This window comes from Ictidomys tridecemlineatus, chromosome 12 (genome assembly GCF_052094955.1).
Source record: "Ictidomys tridecemlineatus isolate mIctTri1 chromosome 12, mIctTri1.hap1, whole genome shotgun sequence".
NCBI lineage: Eukaryota > Metazoa > Chordata > Mammalia > Rodentia > Sciuridae > Ictidomys > Ictidomys tridecemlineatus.
The window spans coordinates 100,245,159-100,255,106 of NC_135488.1; the positions used below are offsets into that span (position 1 = coordinate 100,245,159).

At 39.4% G+C, this 9,948-nt stretch overlaps 1 protein-coding gene across 3 annotated transcripts; it reads left to right on the forward strand.

Annotated features, from left to right (window-relative positions):
• The first annotated feature begins 58 nt into the window (after positions 1 to 58).
• Positions 59 to 9,839, forward strand: Supt7l (SPT7 like, STAGA complex subunit gamma). 3 transcript variants are annotated; one of them, XM_021724570.3, is made up of 6 exons: positions 59 to 331; positions 1,049 to 1,152; positions 1,751 to 2,362; positions 6,296 to 6,620; positions 7,645 to 7,882; positions 9,479 to 9,839. In XM_021724570.3, exons 3-6 carry the CDS (start codon positions 1,950 to 1,952, stop codon positions 9,739 to 9,741), a joined length of 1,239 nt encoding a protein of 412 aa, XP_021580245.1. In that variant the 5' UTR covers positions 59 to 331; positions 1,049 to 1,152; positions 1,751 to 1,949; the 3' UTR covers positions 9,742 to 9,839. The 3 variants fall into 3 exon arrangements, with proteins under 3 accessions (XP_021580245.1, XP_013212858.1, XP_040127453.1); XM_013357404.4 differs by having other exon boundaries at positions 59 to 326; XM_040271519.2 differs by lacking the exon at positions 59 to 331 and adding an exon at positions 385 to 605.
• Positions 9,840 to 9,948: the final 109 nt, after the last annotated feature.

The following is a 9,948-nucleotide window of genomic DNA, read 5'->3' on the forward strand; positions in this document are numbered from 1 at the left end:
AGAGGTTGCAACAGGATTGTAATGACTTCCTGTGGCATAGCCTGATAGAATAGAAGCACTTCCGGCACAGTGTTGGACCGCTAATCAACAAATCAGTTTTCCCGGCCTGACCCGACCCTCGCTCAACCTCTCGGAGTCGGACAGGCACCCAGCCGGCTCCTGGAACACGACAGTGAATTGTGGCCTCTCCTCCTCTGGCCTCAGACCCCCACCTGCCCATCTCCCGGCGGCCCTCTCGTCAGGCGTCCCCCGGATCCTGTGATTGGCGCCTGCGCCTGCTGACGGTGACCGAGGAGCCCCCCCGGAGGAACTTGGGCATTCCTTAGGTTCGGTACCTGTCCTTCCTAGTCTTTTCGGTGACGTTAGGGAAGAGGGCGATTTTTGGTTGTTGTTGTTTCGTTTATTCATTTTTTTTCCTTTCCGAAATGAATTATTGAGGTAGCATAGTTTAGTGGTTGAGTGCCGACTCTGGAGACTGTCTTGATCTTTCACCTTCCGTATTTGTGACATTGCACAAGACTCCGCCTCAACTTCCGAATCTGAAAAATGGGGATATTTGCATTTACTTTGTAGAGTTCTAGGGAGAATTGAAGTAAATAATAAAGGTGAAGTCCAGCACATAATAAGTTATCAATAAATGCCAGACTCTGTACCCAAATTATAGCCATAATCTCCCATACGTGGAAGAAGAAATTTGATTAAATACAGATTAAAATTAAGGGATAAAGGCTGTGACAGAGGCATGCAATGAACATTAGCATATGTATTAGGGATATGTATTGGGGAAGTGATGGAAGGTGGTAACTTAATGGGTGAATACAAGTCTGCTAGGGACTTGTATTCTGTGTGGCAGAGCATTTCTACCAGAGATCACAGTTTAAAGGGTCAAAACTGTGGGAATGCCTAGCGTTGGAGTAGTGTGATACTGTTAGAATTAAAGTGGCCATTTAGTTCAGGGAGCTCCTTCTTTTTGCTTCTACTGTAACAGGTCTATGTCTTTAGAACAGTACTTAACACAAGTATTTTGTTCCTCTCTCTCGAATTTCAGGACAGAGAACTTGCACTATTGGTCTTCATTTCCTCACATAATGCCTGACATTCAATAAATACTTGTTAAACTTGAAGAGACCTATGGGCAATGAATCTAGAAAGGTGGGTTGAAACCAGATTGTGAATTTTGCTGATTGGTAAGCCAAAAAAATTCTGACTTTTTCCAGTGGGCAATGGGAAGTCATTAAATTTGAGTTTTTAAAAGATTTTCTAGCTGCAGTGTGATGATTAGATACAAAGAGAGACCAGAGTAAGGGATATCAATGAGAAGCAGAGAGATCTTACATTCTTCCCTAGATATGTCAAAAGTTGAAAGCATGAGGCTAGATTAGATGTTCACAGAGTTTCCCACAAGGAACAGTTAAATGTTACCATGCTTAACACACACAAAAAGAACCCCTCCTACTACTTCCTTCCTCCTATTGATCTAGCACAGTTGTGTCAAAATGTTCTGAGAAATACTCCAGGTTTCATATTTAAGTATCATGCCTTGCAAATTGTTTAGAATTTGTCATGACGGTAGTTCTGGTAATGAGTTAGTGAAATGAAATAGAAAACATGGTTACTAAGTCCCAGACACCATTGCAGCTCTTAATTTACTAATAACTCAGATTCTACCTTGTAGTTCAGTCTAGTAGGAATTGTCTCTTGTGTGTCTTTTGTCTACATCTAATGGTTTTATTTCTCTTCATTTCTCCAGGGAGAACATCTTTGGTCCTACAGTTTTGCCAATACTGACATTTTTTGAAGTGTTCTTAACTTGCTTTTTATGTAAATAATTGGCTAGACTTCATATTTTTCACTATAGAAGCCTATAACCTACAGTTGCCAGAGATTTAAACATTATTTTTAGGATAGCTTCTACATTAACCTGAGAGCTCTTCCCTTCTTATTCAAAAATGTTGAGATACTGGGGAGAAATACCAATGTCCTCAAGCCAGGCCAACAGAAGTTCCTTTGATCTGCTCCCACGAGAGTTCCGTCTGGTAGAAGTACATGACCCACCCCTGCACCAACCCTCAGCCAACAAACCCAAGCCCCCCACTATGTTAGACATCCCCTCAGAGCCATGCAGCCTCACCATCCATACCATTCAGTTGATCCAGCATAACCGACGTCTTCGCAACCTTATTGCTGCTGCTCAAGCCCAGAATCAACAGCAGATGGAAGGTGTAAAGACTGAAGAGAGTGAACCTCTTCCCTCCTGCCCTGGGTCACCTCCTCTACCTGATGATCTCCTACCTTTAGATTGTAAGAATCCCAATGCACCATTCCAGATCCGGCACAGTGACCCAGAGAGTGACTTTTATCGGTAAGGCAAAACTTTGCTATATCTTATTTTTCTCAAGTAATCTTCCCAGCAATGCTGTTAAGCCTATAATAGAATTTCCATTTCTACATGAAGAAACTGAGGATAAGAGTGATTGATTTGGCCAAGGTTGCTCCTCCAATTAGTGAGAAGTGTCTACCTTGAACCCATATCTTCAGAATCCAGAGTCTGTAGTTACAGACTTTCTGACACAACAGAAATTTATTGAGTGCCTACTATGTGCCAAGCACTTTACTAAGAGCAAGATAATACACTGGTATGTAGAAAGGGCCCTGGCCTTGTAGACTTCAGAGTCTAGTTTATTTAATATAAAATGAATATTATGGGTTTAGCTTCACATTGGATTTTATGGACTTATTCTCGTATTATTAGGAATCTGCAAGTCTATAGAAGAATTTTTAAATTGTGTATTTTCATTTTGATAACATTGTTTAAGAAACAATTATGCCAAAATGTTTGATCTTTATTACTCAAAATCTGGTCCAAGACCAGGAGCATCAGCATCACCTGGGAGCTTTTTAGAAACGCAGAAGCTCAGATCCCACCCAGATCTACTGATTCAGAATCTGCAGTTTTAACAAGATTCTCATGAGATTGATATAGGCATTTAAGTTTGAGAAGTTCTGGTCCAGATCCTCTGAATGACTGCTTTGTAATCTAGCATTACTACTAGATTTCAGAATGCCAGTTACATTTTTTCTTTTCATTTCAAATTTTTTTCTTTTTCATTTTAAATTTGTCAATCCTATGGAAAGTTCAAATAGTAGTACAACAAACATCCAAATACCCTTTCCCTACATTCAACAATGATTAATTAACTTTCTCACATTATGTATGTATACATTTGTATACACACATGTACACACAATAAATACATGTTTTGCACATACACATACTGCTTATGCCAAACGTTTTAAAGTAAGTTTTACATGTCACAATAATTTCACCCCTGAATTCTTTAGTATGCATATCCTAAGAATAAAGAAATATTCCTACGAAAGCACAATACTATCACCACACCAAAGTAAATGAATATTAAATAATGTTGTTTCAAAAGTCCGTATTTAGATTTCTCCTGTTGTCTCCAAAATATCTTTTATAGATATATTTTCCCCAATTCAAAGATTCATGCATTGCATATGATTTTTATGGCTCTTTACTATCTTTACAGGTTCAGGTCACTGGTCTTGTAGAATGTCCTCTTTACTGGATTTGCTGGTTATATCCTCAAGTTTAAATTCAAGTTAAAGATATTTGACAAGAATATTACATATATCATTTATTACATATGGCTATTCGTGATAATAGTTACTATTTCTTTAAAAAATATGTTTTAGTTGTAGATGGACACAATACCTTTATTTTCTTTATTTTTATGTGGTACTGAGGACTGAATTCAGGGCCTCACATGTGCTAAGTAAGCACTCTACCACTGAGCTACAACTCCAGCTCAATAGTTACTATTTTTTTAAAAAAGGTTTATTGCTTTGCTAGTTAAGGAGAAACAGTCCCCTTTGGGACAGTGGGATAGGGGACTCCTGTCCCAAAGGCTGTGACTCTCCCTATCAGGAAGAAGAGGGGGGATTTTATTTATTTATTTAAATTTTTTAGATGTAGTTGGACACAATGCCTTTATTTTGTTTACTTCAACTGAGAATCGAACCTAGGGCCTCGAACGTGCTAGGTGAGCATGATACTGCTGAGCCACAACCCCAGCCCAATAGTTACTGTTTTAACTGTTTCAAACTAATGAGAGAAAAAAAAAACAGAAATAAACTTAATATGTAAGGGTTGTGGTCGGGCCATATGATGGCAAAACACATTGTGTAATTAAAGGTTCTGTCAATCCCCAGCACCGCAAAAAAAAAAACTATTATGTAAATTGCAGTAGTTGCTACTAGAGAGAAAATAGTAAAATGGATATTTCAGGCACAATGTACATATGCCAGTCATCACTGAATAGTGAAAGTGGGAGGGGGATAACTGTGTTATTCCATATATGGCACAAACTAACATGAATACTATCAAAAAACCTGCTATGTAGCAGTCAGTACCAAATTCACATTTTGAAGGCAATGTAGTTTCTACTTGACCATCATATTAAATTGATGCTTTCATTTATAATTTTGTAGAGTTTTGTTGTTGTTGTTGTTGTTGTTGTTATTGGTTTTGGTTTTTTTTGCGGGGGCGGGGGGTGTTAGTTTTTGTCCTAGGAATTGAACCCAGTGATGCTTTCCCACTGAACAACATCCCCAGCCATTTTAAGTTTTTATTTTGAGACAGGGTTTCCAAAGTTACTGAGTCTGGCCTCAAACTGGCCATATTCCTGCCTCAGCCTCCCCAGTAGCTGGGATTACAGGTGTGCACCATTACTCTTGTAGTTGTGTGTCAATTTTCTATTTTAATCGTTAATGAGAATTGTGATTGTTAAAAGTTTATACTTATTTTTGTTTTATGCATATTTGAAGAAATTATATAACAAAAATAATTTGCATCAGCTATAGGGTGCCAATTTTTTTCTATTGAAAAAAGTTCATGTATGAATCAAGTAAAGTGATACTGGTCTAGCTGTTTTTTAGTCATTCCTGAGGTTTTTAGTCTGGTTATGGGAATGATAATGGAAATATTAAGTGGGTTTCTTGGCCATTGATTGTCTTATATTTTTAAACTATTTTATGAGGACTAGGGATATAGCTGAGTTGGTAGAGTGCTTACCTTGCATGCACAAGGCCCTGGGTTCAATCCCCAGCACCGCAAAAAAAAAAAAAAAACTATTATGTGAATTGCAGTTGTTGCTACTAGAGAGAAAATAGTAAAATGGATATTTCAGGCACAATATACATAATGCCAGGTATGGACAAAGAACTAATGTTTTTTTATGCTGTGTTTTATTTTTATTTATACAATAAATTCCTTTGTCAAAGAGGGACAGAAGCAAGATGGGAAATTTTGGGGACAGTAACTTATTAAAAGCTTGTTAAAAGTTATTTTTAGTCAAGTAGACAGCTTTTTTTGGGGGAAAATTAACATTTTGCCATAATGGTTAGGGGCAAATATATGAAGAATATGGGATCTGGAATCAGAAGCTCCACTATTTTAGTAACGATACCTAAACAATCTCTAGCAAGTCATCCCCTCTGACTTTAGTTTCCGTACTTGACAAATAGGAATGTAATAATATGGACCCTACCCATTTCATAGCATAGGATAGGTTGAAAACGTTTTTTAGGTATGTGTGTATTAAATTGCTTTTATAAAATTGATTTGACATCTCAGTTAAAGAGCTTCTCTTACAATTGTTTAAGAATCTTCTAATTGGAACTATACACTTCTGGAAGTTCAGATATTACCCAGAACATCCAGGTGTGGTGGCACTCGCCTATAATCCCAGTAGCTTGAGAGGCTGAGACAGGAGGATCGTGATTTCAAAGCCAGCCTCAGCAATGGTGAGGCACTAAGCAACTCAGTGAGACCCTGTCTCTAAAATTACAAAATAGGGCTGGGATATGACTTAGTGGTCAAGTATCCCTGAGTTCAATCCCCAGTACCAAAACAAAAACAAAAGCAAATATTACCCAGGAAACTAATGTTGTGGTGAAATAATTAGAGTATTATGGAGCAGTATCTGAACTGTACTATTAAAATGAATCTTAGAAGTGATCAAAATTGAGCAGTTGGTAGGAGAAGAAGCTTCATTTTTACTAGATAACCTTTGAACTGCTTATCATAGACGTGTATTCCCTGTTCAAACTTTGTAATGGGGTTGCTGAGACATGCCCTGAGAGCAGGATGAAACTGAGCGCATACCTAGATGGAATTTCCTTGGAAATATGGGCTAGTGACTCGACTGGAATTGTAAAACCTCCAGGAAAACAGGATAGGTCACTTGTAACACTACTGTGTCTTCACTTTCAGTGGGAAAGGGGAACCTGTGACTGAACTCAGCTGGCAGTCCTGTCGGCAGCTCCTCTACCAGGCAGTGGCTACAATCCTGGCTCATGCAGGCTTTGAATGTGCTAATGAAAGTGTCCTAGAAACACTAACTGATGTGGCACATGAGTATTGCCTTAAGTTCACCAAGTTGCTGCGCTTTGCTGTGGATCGGGAAGCCCGGCTGGGACACACTCCTTTCCCTGATGTTATGGAGCAGGTATTCCATGAAGTGGGTATTGGCAGTGTGCTCTCCCTCCAGAAGTTCTGGCAACACCGAATCAAGGACTATCACAGTTACATGCTACAGGTGAGATGACCTGGTGGAGAAGTGGGCATAGAGGTCCAGCTTAGGGGTGTTCAGCAGGATCCCACAATATTTGCTCTGGAGTATAGAGCACAGTATCTGGGAACAGTGAACTTATACTGTTCTCATGGCCCTCACTGTGTTCCACTGGCCTCATCACTGACCTGGCAGGTACCAGCAGCCTCCTTAAATCAAGGATGGCCCTGTTCATTGATAATTCCTCTGGAAGAAGTTATACACAAGGATATGGAGTCTGAGAATGTGGTTAGCATTTTTTTATTCAACAAAAATTTCTTGAAGTTAATTGTGAGTCAGACATTGTGGAATATGGCAGTTAACAAGTTCCTGAATCTGGCAGGTAAACAAAAAACTAATGATTTCAGTAACATTAAGTGCTATGAAAAACAAGACAGGGTGAGGTGATTTTGCCCTCAGAATGGGGGCACCAGTTTTTGTTAGACTACAGATATTTCTCCAACCCCTAGAACCTTAAGCATTGTTTCAAGTTTCCCCAAATCTAAAATTTAATTGTTAATTATTAACACTAATCAACAGACTTAGCTAAGTGATACAGATTTCCCACACTGTTCACTATCTACCTAGAGTATAAGTGTCAATTGTTAGTTTTTGTAGACAAAAATGTAATCTTTTATCCTAGTTCTGATTTACCTGTAAAACAGTCTGTGTTTAGTGTTTTGCTTTTATATAACTTCCATTTAATGATACACAATTTTCTGACAAATTTTCTACATATATCTTTGCCACATAAATTGTAACTTACTACTTTAAATAGATTCCCTCCACTGACAGTGGAAATTGTTTTGTTGTTAACTGTTATACTCTGCTAGAGACTGAATCCAGAACCTTGCACATTCTATCAACTGAGCTGCATGCCCAGCCTAGCAGTGGAAATTTAAATCTCATCTGTTAACTCATATTCTGTTGGCTTTTCCATGGGATGCTGCAAGTTGACTCTCCAACTTGCTTCTAACATATCCTTGGAAAATTAACTCTTGCTTGCCAACAGATTAGTAAGCAACTCTCTGAAGAATATGAAAGGATTGTCAATCCTGAGAAGGCCACAGAGGACACTAAACCCGTGAAGATCAAGGAGGAACCTGTGAGTGACATCACCTTTCCTGTCAGTGAGGAACTGGAGGCTGACCTTGCTTCTGGAGACCAGTCCCTGCCCATGGGAGTCCTCGGGGCTCAGAGTGAGCGTTTCCCATCTAATCTGGAAGTGGAAGCTTCCCCACAGGCTTCAAGTAAGAGAAATCAACATACTCATTTTGATTCTAGGAGATCTGCCAATCTAAGAACTTAGTGGCATTTTGGAATCAGGTGGGAGAACAAAAATAGGAGTGAGCAGAATGGAAAGTCCTAAAACAAATATAGCTTCAGTGATCTAGAGATAGCAAAATTCTTCTAATTAGTGAGCAGAGGACTAGCACAACTTTATAGGCATTCTATAAAATAATCTTCAGGGTGGGCACAGTGGTGCACATCCATAATCCCAAAGACTTAGGAGGTTGAGACAGGTTACAAGTTCAAGATCAGTCTTGGCAACTTAGCAAGACCCCAACTCAAAATTTAAAAAGCGTTGGAGATGTAACTATAGTAAAGTGCCCTTGGGTTCAATCCTCAACATCAAAAACAAAATTTTAAAAATCCATCCAGTTAGGGTATGGATGCAATGTGTGTTGTCCTGTTGACCAAGGTGGATTTAGCTGATCCTGCTGATTGGGTAGATATCTCTTCTTTAGTCTTCTGTGTTAGTCCTTCTTGATGCTTGTAATTATGAATCAGGAGGCTGCCAGATAGATGGATAAACTTGAGTTTCCTTGCTAGAATACTCCAAGAAATTGGAGATTGAAACAGGGCTACCCAGCTAGAGGCAGATGGCCTCTTCTTCCAGATAAATGCTATGATTACCTTAAGTACCATAACTTGAGTCAGTTAAATTGGAAATTAATCTAGGCATTCAGTTATTTACAAATACAGTCACTTTATCAATGCTCAACCCACTCAGATAACAAATCCTCAAATGTGGCCCAAATAGAATTAAGGCCATACTTTTGGTTGGAAGTGTCAGGAATAGCAGGGCACACTAGCACACAACTATAATCCCAGCAACTCAGGAGGCTGGGGCAGGAGGATTACAAATTTGAGGCCAGCTTCAGCAACTTAGTGAAACCTGACTGAAAATTTAAAAAAAGGGGGGGGGCTGCTGAGGATGTAACTCAGTAGTAGAGTGCCCTTGGGTTCAATCCCCAGTACCACAAAATAAAAACAAACACACAAGCATGAAAATATAGGGAAGAGAGCCTTTCACCGTAGAAGTAGTAATGATCACAGAACAGCATTGCTGGAATACATGGGGTGGGAGACAGGCAAAGACACAGGGAGCATGTCTCTTGTCAGCGGAAAGAGGAAGGGAACTGCTTTCAGCATTTTGTAGTGATCAATAAGTAGTCATAGTCTTAGAGAGCATCAAAGGCACCCAAACAAAAGGAAGAGGCATAAGATAGCCCCATAAAAGGAAGGAAGGACAGGGAAAGTAATGAACTGAACAAGGCCTGCCTTCGTGCCACTGAGACAAGGCAGGGGATTGTTCCACCTGTATTGTTTCACTTCCTTGGTTTGCGGAAAAATGCAAGTAGGTGAGATAAAGGTAAGGTAGAAGAATAAGGAAGATATTTTTGACATTTTGAAGCAGAGAATAACAACCACATTCTCCAGCCAAGTACACAATTAGAGTGAAAACTGAGCTCAAAGAACATTTGTGGACCCTTGGTGGGATATTCATTCTCCTTTGTTTGGTGGCTTACCACTAGGTGTGTGTTTTTTGCCTACATTTCTAGGTGCAGAGGTAAATGCCTCTCCTCTTTGGAACCTGGCTCATGTGAAAATGGAGCCCCAAGAGAGTGAAGAAGGCAATGTCTCTGGCCATGGTGTATTGGGCAGTGATGTCTTTGAGGAGCCTATGTCAGGCATGAGTGAAGCTGGAATACCTCAGAGCCCTGATGACTCAGACAGCAGCTATGGTTCCCACTCCACTGACAGCCTCATGGGGTCCTCCCCTGTTTTCAACCAGCACTGCAAGAAGAGGATGAGGAAAATATAAAAGTGAAAGATGGACATTTCAGTCCAGTCATACAACACCCAACAGAAAACCTTGATGTAGTCTAATTTGTTTCTATAAACAGTGATTTGATTCTTAAACACAGTGGGTTTTCTTCATTTCAGAGAAACAGGATTTCACCAAAAAAAGTTGCATTTTATTTTGGTATCATGTTTTATAGTTTTCGTCAACAACAAAGCCACCATTCAC

Excerpts from the sequence above, each read along its gene's own strand:
- Supt7l (XM_021724570.3), top strand. The coding sequence starts at position 1,950 with ATGTTGAGATACTGGGGAGAAATACCAATGTCCTCAAGCCAGGCCAAC. Across the intron at positions 6,621-7,644 it reads ATCACAGTTACATGCTACAG|ATTAGTAAGCAACTCTCTGA; the intron begins GTGAGATGACCT and ends GCTTGCCAACAG. Across the intron at positions 7,883-9,478 it reads AGCTTCCCCACAGGCTTCAA|GTGCAGAGGTAAATGCCTCT; the intron begins GTAAGAGAAATC and ends CTACATTTCTAG.